This window comes from Podarcis tiliguerta (assembly GCF_965153285.1).
Source record: "Podarcis tiliguerta genome assembly, chromosome: 8".
Classification (NCBI taxonomy): Eukaryota; Metazoa; Chordata; class Lepidosauria; order Squamata; family Lacertidae; genus Podarcis; species Podarcis tiliguerta.
Window position 1 is genome coordinate 83026242 of NC_139541.1, and position 20486 is coordinate 83046727.

The 20486-nt window shown below is 51.9% G+C and overlaps 2 protein-coding genes and 1 long non-coding RNA gene across 3 annotated transcripts in view; 2 read left to right on the top strand and 1 right to left on the bottom strand.

Moving 5' to 3' along the window:
- LOC310684836 overlaps positions 1-20486 on the bottom strand; it is a 56660-nt gene that overhangs the window by 13198 nt on the left and 22976 nt on the right. The gene's annotated exons all lie outside the window — the stretch shown is intronic.
- SNRPA (small nuclear ribonucleoprotein polypeptide A) lies at positions 173-7174 on the top strand. Its single transcript, XM_083455977.1, has 7 exons — positions 173-327; positions 2001-2102; positions 3434-3606; positions 4371-4547; positions 5584-5757; positions 6023-6111; positions 6596-7174. Exons 2-7 carry the CDS (start codon positions 2030-2032, stop codon positions 6753-6755), a joined length of 846 nt encoding a protein of 281 aa, XP_083312103.1. The 5' UTR covers positions 173-327; positions 2001-2029; the 3' UTR covers positions 6756-7174.
- MIA (MIA SH3 domain containing) lies at positions 8126-13932 on the top strand. Its single transcript, XM_083456379.1, has 4 exons — positions 8126-8921; positions 11099-11232; positions 12553-12663; positions 13648-13932. Exons 1-4 carry the CDS (start codon positions 8789-8791, stop codon positions 13669-13671), a joined length of 402 nt encoding a protein of 133 aa, XP_083312505.1. The 5' UTR covers positions 8126-8788; the 3' UTR covers positions 13672-13932.

Consider the following 20486-nt stretch of genomic DNA (forward strand, 5'->3'; position numbering starts at 1 on the left):
GCTTTTTCCTTCAACAAATCAGCGAACAAGGACTCCGGGACCGGGGTGACTGGCAGGCGGTCTGGCCCTATCGGCGGACGCGGAAGGAGCGCCCAATCAGAAGCGAGACCGTCGCGTCGTTAGGGGGCGGGGAAGAGGGAGAAGACGGAGCCCCCAGGCAACCTCTGATTGGGCAGCGCGGCGCCCAAGAGAAGAAACGCCGTTACGCGGCTTGCTGATTGGGGAGTCCGAACTGGGGGGCGTGGCTTGGTTCCGCGCGCCGGGAAGGACGAGGCGTCTTTCTTTCTCCTCGTCGGCTGCCGCCTGCGCTGGGCCTGCGTCGAATCGGTGAGGCATCGGGCGTCGGGGGGGCCATCGGGACGGGAGGCAACGCGGAGCCGGGAATGGCGGGCCGGGCCTTCCTGGCGGCAACGCGGTTTTTGTCCCGCAGGCCATTTTTCGATGCCGGCAGCGGGCGGAGGCTCCGCAACATCCGGGCATTTCCCACGCTTCTCGGCTCTTGACATCCGGGCATCCGCCGTTGCTCCGCTTGGCTTAACATCCGGGACTTTCGGCCTGTGCCTGATCCAGCAGCCAGGCTCTACTTGGGTCAATGTGGAACCTCCAGGTCCAGCGGCAGTCTATCTGGATTGCCAAGTTCTTTGGAGCATTGGGCCCCTGGGAGAAGTGGAGGCTGGGCTACAAAATCATCATCACCATTTTATTTGTATGCCACCTTTCCACAGTTAAAACAATGCTCAAGGCGGCTTACAATATGAAAAGACTTACATAATTACAAATATAGCTAAATAGTCATAAAAATTTTGAATTCTGGTGCTGGAGGAGACCATTGAGAGTCCCATGGACTGCAAGAAGATCAAACCTCTCCATTCTGAAGGAAATCAGCGCTGAGTGCTCACTGGAAGGACACATCCTGAAGCTGAGGCTCCAAGACTTTGGCCACCTCATGAGAAGAGAAGACTCCCTGGAAAAGACCCTGATGTTGGGAAAGATGGAGGGCACAAGGAGAAGGGGACGACAGAGGATGAGATGGTTGGACAGTGTTCTCAAAGCTACCAGCATGAGTTTGACCAAACTGCGGGAGGCAGAGGAAGGCAGGAGTGCCTGGCGTCCTCTGGTCCAGGGGGTCACGAAGAGTCGGACACCACTAAACGACAACAATAAAAGTCATAAAAATAAAATACATTAAAAGCTACATAACCAAACTGAACAATTTCCACATTAAAATAAAGACACAAAAAGTTAATACCAGTAACAACGGCAAAAACGTGCAACGAAACTTCTCCCACAATACCCCAATCCTTGCTGGGCAGCAGCCACAGAAGCAGTCTTTATGAGGCCTGTCAGGCCCCGCTCTGGGCCAGGTGGAGAGAGGCAGGAACAGGGCCCTCAGGCACTCAGCAGGGGAGTCCTCCCTGGCCAGCATGGCCCCCCCCCCCCGGCTTGATCCACCAGGATGTTCTTAGGCTCTTGTCTCCCTCTTTTCTGTGTTTTGGAGCCATGCAGTGAACAGTGTTGGAGGGAAAATGGCCAAATTTCCCTATAACTGCTGCCTCATCTGGGTGTCAGTGTGGCGTAGTGGTTAAGAGTGGTGCACTCGTAATCTGGTGAACCGGGCTTGCATCTCTGCTCCTCCACATGCAGCTGCTGGGTGACCTTGGGCCAGTCACACTTCTCTGAAGTCTCTCAGCCTCACCCACCTCACAGAGTGTTTGTTGTGGGGGAGGAAGGGAAAGGAGATTGTTAGCTGCTTTGAGACTCCTTCGGGTAGCGATAAAGTGGGATATCAAATCCAAACTCCTCTTCTTCATCATCTGGACTAGAAAGCTGTTTTGCATTGTTCAGGAGGATCTGCATTAATGCTTTCTGAGAAAAAGTTCCAGCTTTTGGGGGTGGGGGCAGACTTTGCAGCAGCTGTGTCTACTTTTCCATGTGTCTCTATTGTTCAGAAATGTGTCCCATTTCTTCCTGTTCTGACAAGATTTGTTTTCCCCCTCCAGAGTCTGCTGTTGACAGTGTGGTCGTCGTGATGGCTGTCCCCGAAACGCGGCCCAATCACACCATCTACATTAACAATCTCAACGAGAAAATCAAGAAAGATGGTGAGAGGCTGTTTATTCCTCCTTTGTTTCTTACCGGCTCACATCTCACATACTGTCCCAATTTCCTGAATCTTGCACAGAGCAGGTTGGGGTGCTTTTGGCTCCCAATTTCCCTCTGTAGTACCGGGTGTATTTTGAGTGTCATGAGTGCCCATCACGGTATGTAAATTGGCAGGGTGCAGGTTCCAGTCGTTTGTTCTGGCCATTTTTAATTGCAGTTCTGCATGGACCTTATGACCACCGCAGCACCTCACGCGCAGTTGTGCTGTCTTAGAAGAATGTACAGTGGAGCCTCTGTTTACTTTGCCTCTGGCTTACGTCACCCTTGAGTTGCGACCTGCGCAAACCTGAAAGTACTGGAGTGGGCTACTTCCGGGTTTGCGCACGCACAGAAGTGCGAAATCATGGGTGCGCAGACGCGATGCTTTGGGTTGTGTCGTTTTCAGGTTGCAGCAGGGCCTCCAGAACAGATCCCCGCCGTAACCCGAGATTCCACTGTAAAACAAAATAATGGAGCTTATTTGCTGAATGCCCACTGCTGGTCCCGTGCTGTGCAGGGTTATATAAACCAAGATCAGCACTTTGAACTTAGGCAGCAGCCAAAGTTGCTGCAGCTGCAGCTGCCGCTTTGAATGAGCCGCACACAGAGGTAGCTGGTGTTGAATGGTTATGTTAAATGTAAAGGTTCATCATTGTTTCACCCAATGTGTATACCTTTAAGGGGCCAGAGCAAGGGCCAGAGCGAACTAACGAGATCCAGCTTTACAGCTGTGAGGCATAGCAGGTGCTGCTGAGTTGCATTGATTAAGCTGTGTTGGGAATTGGCTGCAGTATATAAGGAGCAGCACCTAGCTCTGCCATTCACCCTGGGGAATGGGTTGGTGGTTGGGTCGTGTTTGTTTGTAGATGTATTTAGTGTATAAGGAGTTTTTGTTTTTCTTATTAAAACCTTGTTTAAGTTATTTTTGAGTCCTTTTTTTTTTAAATGCATGGTCTCCCCAGCAAGCTCTCTGCTGCGCTACCTGGCTGCAAAAAGCCAACAGCTGGCCTGAGGCCGCCAAGCTGCATTCGGTTGGCCTTCTGCCGTGCGGCAAAGCCCAGGAAGTATTTGAGGAACAAGGACTCCCCTCTGTCTGCCCCCTTCCAAGAGGCACAGGGAGGGCAATTTCTGTGCACCTGTCAGCAGAAGACTCTCCCCAGGGAGGCTTGTCTGGCACCGACTCTGCCCTCCTTCCAGCACCAAGGAAAGACCTTTATATTCTCCAGGATGCTTAGACAGGTTTCCTGGGGTCAAAGTGTAACTGTGGGTAATCTGCTTCCCCCCTCTTTAGAGCTGAAGAAATCCCTCTATGCCATTTTCTCCCAGTTTGGCCAGATCCTTGACATCCTGGTCTCCCGCAGCCTGAAAATGCGGGGACAGGCCTTTGTCATCTTCAAGGAGATCAGCAGTGCAACCAACGCCTTGCGCTCCATGCAGGGCTTCCCCTTTTACGACAAGCCCATGGTAAGTGGGGGCTGCTCCTTGGCAAAGAGGGAAAGGCCCACCTAGGTTGAGGCTTAAAAAGTTTTCTTGCAGCCTCCTTTGCGTTTGGAGGTCCTCCTGCATTTTGGGTTCTGGCAGGCCTGGTTATAATAATAAAAATAATTTTTTATTTATACCCAGCCCTTCCCAGTTCAAAAACTGGGCTCAGGGCGGCTAACAACAAATTTAAATTGATTGCAACAAAAAAACCCCAGCATAAAATACAGTATAAAACGTGAATAATAATAAATTCAGAATTCAAAAATCAATTTAGGGGGGAAATCCATCCAATAAACATTAGATGATCCCCAGGGCTAGCTGGCTAATTTAGTCCTATTTGGGCCAGCGAGGAGACCAGGGGAGAATTAGCTGTGGGATCCCAGAGCGGGTGATCTTCATAAAAAGGGGAGGGGGAGGGAAGGAAGGGGAATAAAAGATCAGGCTAAGTTCAAGTTGAAAGCCAGGCAGAATAGTTCTGTCTTACATGCCCTGTGGAAGGAGGTTAAATCCTGCAGGGCCCTGGTCTCATGGGACAGAGCATTCCACCAGGTCGGAGCCATCACTGAGAAGGCCCTGGCCCTGGTGGAGGATAATCTAACTTCTTTAGGGCCTGTGACCTCTAAACTATGATTATTCATGGACCTTAAGGTCCTCTGCGGGGCAGACCAGGAGAGGCTGTCCCATATGGCGTCTGCATTGTGCGTTTTCCTCCCTGGCCAACCAAGCGCTCCTCTTTCCACCCCCAGAGGATCCAGTATGCCAAATCCGACTCTGACATCATCGCCAAGATGAAGGGCACGTTTGTGGAGCGGGACCGCAAGCGAGAGAAACGGAAGCCCAAAGGCCAGGAGGTGCCAGCCACCAAGAAGCAGATCCCAGGGGGAGCGGCACCGGTGGCCCCTGCCGTCCAAGGCGCTGTGCCGGTGAGTATCCGGACCCGGGTGCCCACAAGGCGCTCTCCCTCCTTCCCATCTGCTGGGCCTGGGACGGGACAGTAATATCTGTTTTGCATGATCCCTCTAGATTGTTCCTGTTTCAGTCTGCTGCTTGGAGACCCTTTTCCCTGTTGGGCTATCCTACCATAGGGTGATGGGGCTGATAGCAGAGTTTGGGGCGTTGATTCTTCAGAGAAAGCACAATTTGCAAATGTAAAGAGATTCTGGTTGCAGCTTTCTGAGTTGGACCTTGGGCCTTCCTGCTGTAATAATAATAATAATAATAATAATAATAATAATAATAATAATAATACTTTATTATTTATACCCTGCCCATCTGGCTGGGTTTCCCCAGCCACTCTGGGCGGCTTCCAACAGAATATTAAAATACAATAACCTATTAAACATTAAAAGCTTCCCTAAAGAGGGCTGCCTTCAGATGTCTTCTAAAAGTCTGGTAGTTGTTGTTCTCTTTGACATCTGGTGGGAGGGCGTTCTACAGGGCGGGTGCCACTACTGAGAAGGCCCTCTGCCTGGTTCCCTGTAACTTGGCTTCTCGCAGCGAGGGAACCGCCAGAAGGCCCTCGGCTCTGGACCTCAGCGTCCGGGCAGAACGATGGGGGTGGAGATGCTCCTTCAGGTATATAGTGGTACCTCGGGTTACAGACTCTGCTAACGCAGAAATAGTACCTCGGGTTAAGAACTTTGCTTCAGGATGAGAAGAGAAATCGTGCGGTGGCAGTGGGAAGCCCCATTAGCTAAAGTGGTGCTTCAGGTTAAGAACAGTTTCAGGTTCAGAACGGACCTCCGGAACAAATTAAGTACTTAACCCGTGGTGCCACTGTACTGGACCGAGGCCGCTTAGGGCTTGAAAGGTCAGCACCAACGCTTTGAATCCCTTCTGTTCCCTCCATCCCTTTAGTGGGTTGAGCCGAGCAGAAAGGGGGCTCCTGAGAAGCCTTTCTTTTGGCCCCAGAGTATTTGCAGTTTGTCACGCGTGTGTTTTCTCTCTCTGCCTCTGTAGGGCATGCCGCCCATGAACCAGGCCCCTCGTATGATGCACCACATTCCAGGCCAGCCGCCCTACATGCCCCCTCCGGGAATGATGCCTCCCCCAGGCATGGCACCTGGCTCCATCCCCCCGGGGGCGATGCCACCGCAACAGATGCTGCCTGGCCAGATGGCTCCAGCCCAGCCGGTGAGTGGGGATGGGGAGAGGACTGGGCTGGGTGGGGCAGAACCACAATGCAGAACCCACTGGTTTGGTGGGTCTGGTGCTGATCTGCCATCAGGCAGGATGGCGGGTCTGTGAAGTTGTGGGTGAGATGGGAACAGGGTGGGGCATTGGCAAGAAAGGCCTTGCCACGCTTGCATTGGGTGGGGGGCAACCTGCCCCCCCTGCTCTGAGGGCTCAGGGTGTCTTGGAGTTTTCATCATGCCCGGATCTTTCTGCCTGTTTGCAGTTGTCAGAGAATCCTCCGAATCACATCTTGTTCCTCACCAACTTGCCGGAAGAGACGAACGAATTGATGCTCTCCATGCTTTTCAATCAGTAAGTACCTGGCTGTGTTTCTTGCCACTAGGTGGGGCAGATGGAAGTTTCTGATCTGCGGTGCTCTCTGGGGAAGGCAAAGCTGGGGCCGCCAGGGGAAGGCTTGCTCGGTGGTTGTGACAGTTGTGTTGCGGGTCTTCTTCAGCTAACCACACCAGTTGTGTTGGTTAAGCTTTAGTTGGTTAAAGCGGCAGCTGCTGGGGAACCCGCAAAAGCTCTGCTGCTGAGCCAGAATTCCTTCCTGTTCACCATGCCCACATATCCCCCCCCCCAAAAAAAATCATTTCCCCAGGCCCCTGAGCAACACTCCAGTTCCCATCTCCATCTCGTCATTCCTCCCCCCCCCCCAATCTTTGCCCTTGGACCGGTGTCCGTCCTGGTCTTCCATTTCCATGTTGCCCTCCTTTCTCTCCACTTTGCACCCTCTGGTTCCCGTGTTGGGGCGAAGCCTTCAGCTCCTCTCTCTCTCTCCCCCCTCCCCCAGGTTCCCAGGCTTCAAGGAAGTGCGTCTGGTTCCCGGGCGCCACGACATCGCCTTTGTGGAGTTTGACAACGAGGTTCAGGCTGGAGCCGCCCGTGACGCTCTCCAGGGATTCAAGATCACGCAGAACAACGCCATGAAGATCTCCTTTGCTAAGAAGTGATGCCTCCGCTGTCCCTGGGCAACTCTCCCCCTGCCCTTTCTAGTTAGTGCCTGTGAAATGGTTTTTTGGGGGGCGGGGCTGTTGTTCTGTTCTGTTCTGTTCTGTGAGGTAAGTGGTGTGTGTGTGTGTGTGTGTGTGTGTGTGTGTGTGTGTGCGCATGAGGGTGAGAGGGAGCCCAACAGCACAAAAGGGCAAGCCAGATCGTGCTGCTCCTGAGCCAAGAGACCCAGGCAAGCTGCCCCCTGGCTACTCTTGGGGACTTGGGTGTGTGTGTGTGTGTGTGTGTGTGTGTGTGTACACAGGCAGCTGGAGATAGTAGCCGACTCCTTGCAAAAGCATTGTACCCAGGGTCTGACGGCCAGACATTGCACCTGGAGCTTTTCTGTTTTGCAATAAAACAACCACCGGTTTATTTTTCACCTTGGACTTTGGCTCTTACTAACTGGAGACTCCCGGGTCGTCTTCTTTGGAGGGGGCTGCACACCGTATTTCCACACACAATCAGCCTTGCAAAGAGCGCACTGACTATTACTGGCCTGTCCTCCCAAACGGACCAAAGTTAGTCACGGAAACTTAGAGGAGATTCTTAACACGCCCTTGGCAAGTAGCTACGTGGGTGTTCTAAAACCTGCATCCTCACCTGTATCTTTGTAGGCATAAGAACTCTTCTCCAGCAGTCAGGATGGGGCTACTGTCTTATCTATTGCAATCACATCCCACTTTTTTCTCCATGGAGCAAAGGTGGCATAGACATCATTCTCCTCCCTCCACATTCACTCCCCACAACAGCCCTGCGAGGGAGGGTAGTCCCAAGAGTGGCCCGAGGTCATCCAGTGAATTTCCTGGCCAAGTGAGGCATTTGAACCCTGATCTTCCAGGTCGTGATCCCACACCCTAACCCAGCACACCAGCTTCCTTTTGCTCTTGCGAGTGCCAAACAGAAGCCTCAGGGGTCTCACTCTTTAGCTCCAGGGAGCTGAGGCTGATGGACTTTCGAACTATGCACTGGAGGTGGCCAAGAATCTGGCGTGAGTTTTGATAGCCATCTGTGGGCATCCGTGGGAAGGTGGGTGCACACTGAGGTAGGGGGGCTTAATCCTCGGGTTCCCTCTCTACGCCAGGCCTGTGGTTCCTCAGCAAGCATGGCCCTGCTTTGCTCTGCATCAAGTGCTCCTTATGCCCGGGGACAACACATTTTGTTTGGGGGACTTGGGACAAGTTCATCAGAAACTCAGTGAATAAGTTTCCTTCTGAAGTTGAGTGTGTGTGACTGACGTACAGGGGGCCTTGCTTGGTCGACCTGAGCAGCTATGCTTTCTGTAATTTCAGCGTATAAAATAAATTTGGGGTAACTCTTGCTGCACCCTTCAGGACAGAGACTCCATAGCCAACTGATCCCCTGCATTTTCTTGTTAATAGCTGTTGTGTAGTCCTCTGTCCTGGGCGGCTGAACCCCGGCTTCCTGGCTCCCTTCCAGGCCCTGTTTTGCTCCTTTTCCTGCCCTCCCGAGAAAGGAGGGCAGCACACAAGGTAGTCTGTGTGTGGACAGGGAGCCCTTTTCTTCCAGGGCTGGCCTGTTCTGCCCTCTGCTTCCTGTTTAGCCAGGCAGCAGACCCAGATCGGATCCATTTGCTCCCCCACTTGCTGTGTTTATTTGAAGTCTTACAAAGTTGTGCAGCTGGCAGAAAATTAGATTCAGAGTTCTTGGCCCGCTGTGTCAGGCTTGTGAAATCCGGGAGAAGGGGAAGGCGGTGTGAAGATCTGAGTTACGTAGGTGTTCCTGCAACACTTTCCCCTTCCATCTCTGGGGGCTGGATCCTTACTCCTGAGAAACTGGAGCGTTGGCGGACGTTCCATGCCATCAGGGTAGCTCAGCCAGCAGGGGAGAGGGTGGGGCTGGCAGGCTTCGGCCAACGATGCCGCCTGGGCAAACCTAGACAGGCTACAAACAGCATCTTGTCCCTGTCTGGGAGGCTGACCAGTTTCTCCACAAGAAAAGCCTTTGAGGCTGTGTGTCCGGCCAGTCTGCAGAAATGGGGGGTCCTGCTTGGGGCACCCTCGGGGGCGCCCTTCTACTCCTCGGGGCCCTTTGGGGACCCGCGTGGGGCGGGCAGCAGATGGGCAAGCTTGCGGACAAGAAGCTGTGTGCCGACGCCGAATGCGACCGTGAGTTCCCCTCGCCTCTTTGTTGTGGAAGATTGGGGGGTGGGGAGGAAGAGGTCCTCTAGGAAGCTCAGCGAGATGGGGGAAAGGGTGCCCCACAATTCGTTCCCAGGAGCCAGAAGTTTGGAACAGGAAAACGCAGGAGGGAAGAGGGTTCGAATCCTGCTTGCTGTTTCTCCACAAGCATCCGGTTGGCCACTAGGGCCAAAAGGTTGGCCACCTTTTGACCTGACCCAGCAGTTATTGAAGAGCTGGAAAAAGGATATGGGGTCCAGAATAACTTCTCTGGGAGCAGACAGTGTGTTGGGCTTCTTTATAAAAGTGCATGGGGTACAGTAATAATTTTTGCTCCTCTCCCCTAATACAAAGGCTGCCTCTTGCATAGCAGCCGTTGGGGGGCAGCAATGAGGAACGGAGTGCCGTTGTCCTCCTGTCCTCTGTGTTTCCATAAAAAAAATGTTACTTGATGCTTATTCGAAGATATATAAAAATTCATACACATTAGAAGGTATCTTTTTATAAGGCACTGAAATAAGACAGATATTTAATTGGGAAAGAACAGAGGCAGAAAGGAGAAATGAAAGCAAAAGAAGAGGAAAATAATAAAGATAAAAAGATGACTGGTTCTCTGTTCTGCAGCAAAATATAGTCTTCATTCATTAACATTCAACCACTCTATCTTCTATAAACCCAATATTTTTTCAATCTTCAAATGCATTTGTTACAAGTTTGTTGTCTCTTTCATGCAAAAAGTATCCAGTCCTTAAGAAATGTCAGAAATTATTTTTCTCTAATGCGTCCTGCATGTTTCCTACGAAGCACCAGGGAGGACTTTCTGAGAGTAAGCTGTTCAAGAGCGGAACGGACAACCTCGCAAGGGGGTCGACTCTCCTTTGTTGGGGCTTTTTAAGCAGAGGCCAGAGGATGGTTTTATGATCCTTTCTCCCCAAAGGGAGCAGTGTAACAAGATTACATAAAGACAACTTTAAATGGCACTTTGGAGCGTAGGGTTAAAACCAGCTGTGTTGAAAACTTTCGTTGGCCAAAAAGCCTGGATAAATCACTCCATTTCTATCCCACCTTTTTCTCCAAGGAGCCCATAGTGGCTTACAATATTTCTCCACCTCTTTTTATCCTCACAGCAACCCTGTAGGGTAGGTTTGGCTGCGAGACACAGAGCATCCGAAGGTTATCCAGGGAGCTTGACCTTGACTGCGGATTCAAACTCTCGACTCCCTATGAAGAGTGAGGATGCTACCCTTCCCTTGGGGCAGAGAGCTTTCCAAAGCCATGGGGGGGGAGACTTGCGACTTCCCGCTTCCTCCAGTTGCAAAGGATTCCATCCTTCGGTTTTTCATTCCAACTTTAAAAAATAGCTCCTGAGCTTTGGTTTTCCTCTTCCCTCGCGGTTCTTATTTCCTTGCGTGCCGTGGTGTGTTTTTTAATATACATTGTAAGCCTGTGGGGCAGAGACTGTCTTGTTGTGATTCTGGGCAAGCTGCCGCCCTGGGAGCCTCTTTGCCTGAAGACATAGCTGTCAACTTACAGATTTGAAAATAAGGGACCAGCAGCCTCGAAAATAAGGGGTCAGCAGCCAAAATAAGGGATTTTGCTGTTGTAAAAGTTACGTACATTGGTAGGATTGACGGATGCTGTCAATCCGGCATGAGGTGGTTGCGGCACCGCGGCGGCCGCTGAAGCACTGCCCTGCGCCCCTCCCCATCCCCTCCTCTTCCTCCGCCCTCAGGCCGCCTCCTCAGCTGCCACCACCGCTGCCGCCTCCGGGCTCGCGGGCAGCGTGGGCGAGAGTCTCTCTCCCTCCCCCCCCTCAGGCGGGGAAGGGCCGATGGAACTCCTCGCGCCAGGACAACAGCGCCAGTGCGCACTCTCTCACGCGGCGGAGGACCCCGAGCCGCTGCTTCCCTCCCGAGCCGGGAGAGCATGAAACCCGGGAAATTTAAGGGACAGCAATAAGGGACAGCAGCGGGACACGGCGTTGGGATAAGGGAGTTTCCTGCCAAATAAGGGACGGTTGACAGCTATGCCTGAAGAGAGGGGTACAGATGCTCTGATGTGGGCATGGCTTTGTGGGGGGAAGGAGAGGATAACCCGGGCACCATGTTCCTTTGGGACAGCAGGATCTCAGGCGGCCCCCTGTGCTTCTCCCCCCCCCATCGCAGATCCCATCTCCATCGCAGTTGCTCTCCACGGCTACATCGCGCCCGATTGCCGCTTCATCCACATCCAGCGGGGCCAAGTGGTCTACGTCTTCTCCAAGCTGAAGGGCCGCGGGCGACTCTTCTGGGGAGGCAGCGTGAGTAGCGGCCAGGGGGCGTCAGTTGGCTGTCAAATCGCGGCGTGGCAGTGGGTTGGGATAGATGGCCCCCTGGGGTCCTTGAAAACTGAGAAGCAGTGAGCATGTCCTGCTTTGTCCCAGCTCCTGGGTCCCCAAAGCCGTTGCCCTGGGTTCGGATCCTGCTCCTGCCCCTGGCTGTGTCCTTCTCCATGTGATGGGACTGAGGAGAAGCTGGTTGTGTTCCGAAACAGGGGCAATAAACAGTAGAGGATGATCTCGGAGAAGGCAGTTGAATTGTAAGGTAAAGGTGTTTTAAGCATGGTGTGCACCATATGGCATGAACCTGCCTTACACATACCCGTTCCAAACATTTAGTGGTCTTTGGAACTCCCTGCCTATTGAACTTTTTGGGTCGCCTGCTAATAACATCATTTTGTTTAGACAGGCCTGTCCAGATGGTTTAGAAAGCAGCTTCAAGTTTAAATTTGCTATTAAGTCTATTGTTGGGATGCGGGTGGCGCTGTGGGTTAAACCACAGAGCCTAGGGCTTGCCGATCAGAAGGTCGGCAGTTCGAATCCCCACGACGGGGTGAGCTCCCGTTGTTCGGTCCCAGCTCCTGCCCACCTAGCAGTTCGAAAGCACCTCAAAGTGCAAGTAGATAAGTAGGTACCGTTCCGGTGGGAAGGTAAATGGTGTTTCCGTGCACTGCTCTGATTCGCCAGAAGCGGCTTTGTCATGCTGGCCACATGACCCAGAAGCTGTACGCCGGCTCCCTCGGCCAATAAAGCGAGATGAGTGCCACAACCCCAGAGTCGGCCACGACTGGACCTAATGGTCAGGCGTCCCTTTACCTTTAAATGCATAAAGACAGGTTTCATTCATTTGTTTGGTGAAACCTCCATGTCGCTTGATTGTAAAAACAGGCAAACCCCGAAGCGGTTTGCAAAAAGAGAAAACAGTGAAATCAAGGAAAACATACGATGCTTTAAAACGTGCAGAAAATTAAATTAGAAAATAGAGAAAAGGCAATCATTAAAACTCCGGTCACGACTGGACCTAATGGTCAGGGGTCCCTTTACCTTTACTAAGGCTATTGTAATTCTTTAATCGGTTCAGAAGCCTTAAGTTATCACTAAGGAAAATCAACAACAATAATCTTATTGTTTTGCAAGCCGATTTCTGGTGTTGTTGTTTAATCAAGTGTTGTATAAATTTGATGAAAAAGCAATTAAATCGCATGAAGGTGGCACTTCCCACAACAGCCAGCAGAGGGAGCCCGTTCTATGGGGAAAAGGGACCCAGGTGTGTCCTGCTCCACCCCCTTTTTTTTGGCACAGGTGCAAGGAGACTATTATGGGGAGCAGCCAGCCCGCCTGGGCTACTTCCCCAGCTCCGTCGTCCAGGAGAACCAGTACCTGAAGCCAGGCAAGGTGGAAGTGAAAACTGACGTAAGTTTGGGGTGACTTGGGGGGTGGGGTGGGAGGGGGCACGGTGGGGAGAGCTCCCCGTTTTCCATGAAGGACCAGGTGCGCAGCCTGGGAATCATTCTGGACTCACAGCTGTCTATGGAGGTGCAGGTCAATTCTGTGTCCAGGGCAGTTGTCTATCAGCTCCATCTGGTACGCAGGATGAGACCCTACCTGCCCACAGACTGTCTTGCCAGAGTGGTGCATGCTCTAGTTATCTCCCGCTTGGACTACTGCAATGCGCTCTACGTGGGGCTACCTTTGAAGGTGACCTGGAAACTACAACTAATCCAGAATGCGGCAGCTAGACTGGTGACTGGGGGCGGCCGCCGAGACCATATAACACCGGTCCTGAAAGACCTATATTGGCTCCCAGGACGTTTCTGAGCACAATTCAAAGCGTTGGTGCTGACCTTGAAAGCCCTAAAGACCTTGGCCCAGTATACCTGAAGGAGCGTCTCCACCCCATCATTCAGCCCGGACACTGAGGTCCAGCACCGAGGGCCTTCTGGCGGTTCCCTCGCTGCGAGAAGCCAAGTTACAGGGGACCAGGCAGAGGGCCTTCTTGGTAGCGGCACCCGCCCTGTGGAACGCCCTCCCTTCAGATGTGAAGGAAATAAGCAGCTATCCTATCTTTAAAAATCTGAAGGCAGCCCAGTTTAGGGAAGTTTATAATATTTAATGCTGTATCCTTTTTAACACTCGATTGGGAGCCGCCCAGAGTGGCTGGGGAAACTCAGCCAGAATTGTGGGGTATAAATAAATTATTATTATTATTATTATTATTATTATTATTATTATTATTATTATTATTATTATTCCACCCCTGAACCCTTTCCCTGCCTCCTCTCCTTGTCCACTGGGCCATGAGATGCGAAAAGCACGTGCGAAAAGCAAGTGGGGCAGGTTGGGAGATTTGCATTTTGGGGTTACCTGCCTAGGATGAGTAACCTTCCTTTCTTTCAGAAATGGGACTTCTACTGCCAGTGACTCAAGCGGACCGGATTGGGGTGACGCCCCTGCTCTCGTTCCCGGAGACCTTGCCAGCCTTGCAGGGTTGGCCGCCCAGGAGTCTCACTGCTCTGCCTAGTTCTCTCTAGATGCTGCTGTTTTATCCTACGTGGGCCTTGCAAGGGGGTGGGGGCCGCATCCTGCAGCTGCCCCCCAGGTGTAGATAAAGATGGGAGCTTCAGCTGACACAACTGACCCCTTGCGCCCTTGAAATAAAGTGCTTTCTGAGCAAAAACCGTACTGATATTTTTTTTTTATTATTAATTTTTTTATTAGATTTTCCACAGTGATAACACAAACCACAAAGCAAAATGATACACAAAAACAGAAAAAGAAAAAGAAAAGAAAGAGAAAAAAAAGGGGGGGGGGACAATAAACAGATAAACAATAAACTTAATTCTTCACAAATCCATCCTTTTAAACATCTTCCTCAAATCCCTCCCTTCTGAATTTGCTTGTAATTAAAAGTGACAGCTTTCCAATATCATTATTAAACTAAAACAATTTCCAATTATAGTCCATCTTCTTCACTTTCCTTAACATTTTAAATCCCATTTATTTAATTATAACTTAATTTAATCCCAGGCCTATTTTTGATCTTGAGAACAGAAGAGCACAAGAAGACCCTGCCGGGTCTGGCCAACGGCCCTTCTAGGCCAGCATCCTATTATGGGAAACCAGCAGTCAGGATTCGAACCTAGGACCAATATTCTCCCCTCTTGCCGTTTCCAGCCACGAGGGTTCAGAAGCATGGCTGCCTCAGAAGAATAGCGATGCTGGCTAGTCGCCATCCCTAGCCCTCTCGTCCTCTGTGAATTTGCCCCATCCTCTTCTAAAGCCATCCGAGCTGGTGGCCCTTTGCTGCCTCCTGGGGGAGGGAGTTCCACAGGTTAACATAGCAGCAAGGAGGGTTGCCAACATGGAGGGCTCCTGAACCCCACTTGCTCCCACGCTCGGATCCTGCTTGCTGCTTTCCCAAGACAGAACAACAACAAACCTCTGGTTACGTGAAACATATTCAATAAACAGACAAGACGTAACCGGCCGTATGTTAGAAAAAATAATATACAGTGGTACCTCGGGTTACATACGCTTCAGGTTACAGATGCTTCAGGTTACAGACTGCTAACCCAGAAACCTCGGGTTAAGAACTTTGCTTCAGGATGAGAACAGAAATCGTGCTCCGGCGGCAGCAGGAGGCCCCATTAGCTAAAGTGGTGCTTCAGGTTAAGAACAGTTTCAGGTTAAGAACGGACCTCCAGAACGAATTAAGTACGTAACCAGAGGTACCACTGTATACTATTCATTGTATTGAATTGTAGATTTCAACAGAAGTAACTCAAAGTTCAACGAAAATAGTAGAAGACCCAGTGGATCATAGAATCATAGAGTTAGAAGAGACCACAAGGGCCATCGAGTCCAACCCCCTGCCAAGCAGGAAACACCATCAGAGCACTCCTGACATATGGTTGTCAAGCCTCTGCTTAAAGACCTCCAAAGAAGGAGACTCCACCACACTCCTTGGCAGCAAATGCCACTGTCAAACAGCTCTTACTGTCAGGAAGTTCTTCCTCATGTTTAGGTGGAATCTTCTTTCTTGTAGTTTGGATCCATTGCTCCGTGTCCGCTTCTCTGGAGCAGCAGAAAACAACCTTTCTCCCTCCTCTATGGGACATCCTTTTCTATATTTGAACATGGCTATCCTATCACCCCTTAACCTCCTCTTCTCCAGGCTAAACATGCCCAGCTCCCTTAGCCATTCCTCATAAGGCATCGTTTCCAGGCCTTTGACCATTTTGGTTGCCCTCCTCTGGACACGTTCCAGTTTGTCAGTGTCCTTCTTGAACTGTGGTGCCCAGGATCAGTTCATTCTCTAATCAGTTTATGCATAAGGTCCATATATGTGAAAGTGTCTATTCCACCTGTCTGTTCATCAAGTCCAAAAATCCACACAAAAGGTTGTTACAGTTCCACAGTTTATGCAAAAACTGATTAGAGAATGAACGGATCAACTGGGTCTTGAACTTTGAGTTACTTCTGTTGAAATCGACAATTCAATACAATGAATAGTATATATTATTTTTTCAGACGTACAGCCAGTTCCGTCTTGTGTGTTCATTGAACAGCTTTCCCAAAACAGGTGTCAGGTTGGCTGCAGGCCTGGTCAGCCGGCTCTTCTGATGTGCTCGGGAGTCCGCCGACGGTCATTGCGCTCTGCTCATGCTCAGAGGTGCTCTTCTACCCGGAGCGCTGCATGCTCCGTGGTCACATCGGGGCTGAGTCAGCTGCGGTCTGCCGCCCTTGACGAACCATCGCCTCGGGGGAGAGAACACAGAGCTGGGCATGGGCAGGTGCCAGCTGAGCCCGTTCTGCCTAGGAATGTAGGTCAACTCTCTTTCCCTGCTTGGCAGCACTTTGCCTCCCCTCCACAGCCTGGCAGAGCCCCCTCCTTGGCCTCCAGCCGCCGCCTTGACCCAGTTCCTGGGCCTTGGCAGAAGGCCTGAGTCACACCTGCTGCCCCAATGCCCCCACGATGCCAGCACAATCAGCCAGTTTCTCAAGTGGTTGTGTCATGGCCCCATCAGGCTGGTATTGCCCCTGCCCCCTGGCTGAGATGCCCCTGCACCCCACTGCCTGTAGGGTGAGGGGGCTTCCTTCTCCTCCCTACCCCCCTTGCTCCAGCCCCACCACTGCTCAGTTTTCCAAAGATCGCTATCTGCTCCGCAAGCTGACGCACGTGAGCAAAGTCCGTGGCGCCACGGGATTAACAGAAGCAGGAGGCTGGCGCTTGGCCTTTGAACCAGAGGGGGACCTGGGGCAGTAAGGGGGGGCTGGTCATGTGCCAGAGGGACAAAAGCATTGGGGGGGCAGGCAGACGGTGCCAAGGTAGACAGCTCTCTGTTTTCTCTGTCCTGGCACAGGGACGCAGAGCAGAGTGCATTTATTGAGTGGGGAAAAAGCAGAAACACAGAGGAAACAATAACAAGAGAAAAGGCCGGTGATAAAATAACAATAGACTTAAAATAGATCGGGACTAATGGCGGCTTTCTAAACCTCAGGGCAGAGGCAGAGGTCCTGAATGGGGTGACTGTGCCCCTGAAGGACCAGGAGCGCAGCCTGGGAGTCATTTTGGAGTCACAGCGGTCCATGGAGGCGCAGGTCCATTCTGTGTCCAGGATAGCTGTCCACCAGCTCCATCTGGTACGCAGGATGAGACCCTCCCTGCCCGCAGACTGTCTCGCCAGAGTGGTGTATGCTCTGGTTATCTCTCGCTTGGACTACTGCAATGCGCTCTACGTGGGGCTACCTTTGAAGGTGACCTGGAAACTGCAATTAATCCAGAATGCGGCAGCTAGACTGGTGACTGGAAGTGGCCACCGGGACCACATAACACTGGTCCTGAGAGATCTGCATTGGCTCCCAGGACGTTTCCGAGCACAATTCAAAGTGTTGGTGCTGACCTTGAAAGCCCTAAAGGCCGTGGCCCAGTATACCTGAAGGAGCATCTCCACCCCCATTGTTCAGCCAGGACACAGAGGTCCAGCACCGAAGGCCTTTTGGCAGTTCCCTCACTGCGAGAAGTGAGGTTACAGGGAACCAGACAGAGGGCCTTCTCGGTAGTGGCGCTCGCCATGTGGAACGCCCTCCCATCAGATGTCAAGGAAATAAGCAGCTATCCTATTTTTAAAAGACATCTGAAGGCAGCCCTGTCTAGGGAAGTTTCCAATATTTAATGCTGTATTGTTTTTAACACTCGACTGGGAGCCACCCAGAGTGGCTGGGGAAACTCAGCCAGATGGGCGGGGTATAAATAATAAATTATTATTATTATTATTATTATTATTATTATTATTATTATTATTATTATTATTTTAGCAGGGGCCGGAAAAAGTGCAGTTGACAGCGTTTGTCAAGAGGCAGGGCGTTCCAAAATGCACAAATGTGGAAGGGGCATTGTGTGGCACCTGTGCCAGCTCTGCAGATTGGAGCAGTCGAGGGCCACACATGGAAGACTGGGGTCTCTGAAGGAAACTGGTTTGCACTCAACCGAGCAGAAAAACCTTATCCGTGCTCAGAGGCCGACAAGACCTGCGTCGTCTTCAAAGTGGCTTGCCAACATCTCTGTTGACTATTTTAGCTAGCCATCACCTGCACCCACATGGCCTCGAGTAGAGGTGCCCCCCCACCTTTTCGGTGCCAGATATGGGTGGCGCACAATACCCATTTCACAGGAAGAAGCGGTGAGGCTCAGACTTCCCCTGCAAAAACGAAACGCAGGCACACACACCAGCAGGCGGCAACGCCAACCAGCTCCCCCCTTCCCACATGCCAATCCTGTGATTCCTGCATTGCAGGGGGTTGGACTAGATGACCCCGGGTGTCCCTTCCAAATCTGCAGTTCTGTAATTCTCTAACCCACTCATTTAAAAATAAAAGAGGAGGGTCAGGGGTTCTGGGCTGCTGCCAGGGGTCTGTGGGTCTCCCTCATCCTCCCACTGCCCTCCTGGGGGGCAGGGCTTGGGGGGGTCTTCCCAGGGAGAGGAGATGTGGGTCAGCTCAAGGCGGCTTGGGTCTTGAGTGCGGTTTCCGGTAGCTGGCAGGAGGGAGTTCACCTTTCGCTCAGAGCATTGCGCTCTCCGAGTATCTGATTTACCTAGGCAGTTCCGGGTCGGGCCGGGAGGAGCTGTGGGAAACTAGGAAGGACTAGAAAGCTGGAGCTGTTCTGAACCTGTTTGCCCTGGACTGCACAACCCAGCTGCTCCCAGTTTCTCCAGTGCGTGGAAAACACACACCCTTCGCTGTGTCTCAGAGAAGGAACCTGCAGCCAAACTCTTTAGGAAAGCTTTTAATGTTTGAAGCATTACTGTATCATCATCATCATCACCCTAGGCTCTGTGATTTAACCCACAGTGCCACCCGTGTCCCTCTACAAGGGTGTAATTGTAATACTACTACTACTACTTCTACTAATAATAATAATAATAATTCATTATTTATACCCCGCCCATCTGGCTGAGACTCCCCAGCCACTCTGGGCGGCTTCCAACAAAACACTAAAATACAATAACCTATTAAACATTAAAAGCTTCCCTAAACAGGGCTGCCTTCAGATGTCTTCTAAAAGTTTGGTAGTTGTTTTTCTCTTTGACATCTGGTGGCAGGGCGTTCCACAGGGCGGGTGCCACCACCGAGAAGGCCCTCTGTCTGGTTCCCTGTAACTTGGCTTCTCCCAGGGAGGGAACCGCCAGAAGGCCCTCAGAGTTGGACCTCTGTGTCCTGGCAGAACGATGGGGGTGGAGACGCTCCTTCAGATATACTGGACCGAGGCCGTTTAGGGCTTTCAAGGTCAGCACCGACACTTTGAATTGTGCTTGGAAACGTACTGGGAGCCAGTGTAGGTCTTTTTGTTGAAAGCCACCTAGATGGGTGGGTATAAATAATAAATTATTATTATTATTATTATTATTGTTGTTGTTGTTGTTGTTGTTTTGTTGTTGTTGTTGTTATTGTTATTATTATTATTATTTTGTGCCTTAGCTGGCTCCTCACAACACCCCTGAAAGGCAGGCCCCCACCTCTCCTCCTTCAACTGGCAGAGGCGAGATCCAAACCCGGAGCCTTCCTGCCTTCCCGGCAGAGTCGGAAGTGACCCCCAAGGCTCATCTAGTCCAACCCAAAGTAGATGCCCTCCCACTGAGCTAGGAATGCAGAATGTCCAAAAACCTGGCTGAGGGAACAGAGGGCCCTGGTGGAAGGGGCCGGGGGCCAAGCAGCCTTGAGCCCCAGCACCTTTCGGGTGGCGCTGTGGGTTAAACCACAGAGCCTAGGGCTTGCCAATCAGAAGGTCAGAGGTTCGAATCCCCGCGACGGGGTGAGCTCCCATTGCTTGGTCCCTGCTCCTGCCAACCTAGCAGTTCAAAAGCACCTCAAAGTGCAAGTAGATAAATAGGTACCACTCCAGAGGGAAGGTAAATGGTGTTTCCATGTGCTGCTCTGGTTTGCCAGAAGCGGCTTAGTTATGCTGGCCACATGACCCGGAAGCTGTACGCCGACTCCCTCGGCCAATAAAGCGAGATGAGCGCCGCAACCCCAGAGTCGGTCACGAATGGACCTTATGGTCAGGGGTCCCTTTATCTTTACTTAGTTAGGATTCGCTGACCCCACAGCTCACAGTACTCCTCCGGCTGCCTGGGACTCAGAGACGGAAGACCCCAAATGAGCTGGCGCCTATTGCCCCCGACCCCTGGACGGAGTTTGGCTCATCTGGGTCCTCCGTGGGGCCAAGGTTGGCAGCTGTGATGGAGGCACCTTCTCGTTCGGTGGCCGAGGAGCAGCTGGAAGAGGAGAAGGTGGTGTTGGCTCCCCTCTTTGAAGGGGGACCCCCCCCGCTGTCTGCCAGCTGCCTCCCTCGACGGGGCACACGCGAGGGACAGGATGGAGGTCTTTTCTGCCTCGGCATTTGGATCAGACCCGCTTTCAGGGCCCCGGTGCCAATGTCCTAGGCTGGCCGGCTGGGTCCACCCTCCTTTCTGCTCTTCCTGCCGGCCAAACCGGTTTAGCAGGATCCGGGAGCGCAGGCGGCGCCAGGGCCAAGCGAGTGCCCACCCCACACGGAAGAAGGCGCCTGGGCTAAGAACAGGAGCCTGCCGGATCAGGACAGTGTCCCCCGCCCCCCGCCGTCCAGGCTCCTGTTCTCACAGGGGCCCCAAGGGAAGCGCCAATGCTGTATCCAAGCGCAATAACGCGTCAGGGGAAGCCTAGGGTTAAGAATTAAGCTGGCGAGGCAGAGCCGA

Excerpts from the sequence above, each read along its gene's own strand:
- SNRPA (XM_083455977.1), top strand. The coding sequence starts at position 2,030 with ATGGCTGTCCCCGAAACGCGGCCCAATCACACCATCTACATTAACAAT. Across the intron at positions 2,103-3,433 it reads CGAGAAAATCAAGAAAGATG|AGCTGAAGAAATCCCTCTAT; the intron begins GTGAGAGGCTGT and ends CCCCCTCTTTAG. Across the intron at positions 6,112-6,595 it reads CTCTCCATGCTTTTCAATCA|GTTCCCAGGCTTCAAGGAAG; the intron begins GTAAGTACCTGG and ends CCCCTCCCCCAG.
- MIA (XM_083456379.1), top strand. The coding sequence starts at position 8,789 with ATGGGGGGTCCTGCTTGGGGCACCCTCGGGGGCGCCCTTCTACTCCTC. Across the intron at positions 11,233-12,552 it reads GACTCTTCTGGGGAGGCAGC|GTGCAAGGAGACTATTATGG; the intron begins GTGAGTAGCGGC and ends TTTTTGGCACAG. Across the intron at positions 12,664-13,647 it reads AGGTGGAAGTGAAAACTGAC|AAATGGGACTTCTACTGCCA; the intron begins GTAAGTTTGGGG and ends CCTTTCTTTCAG.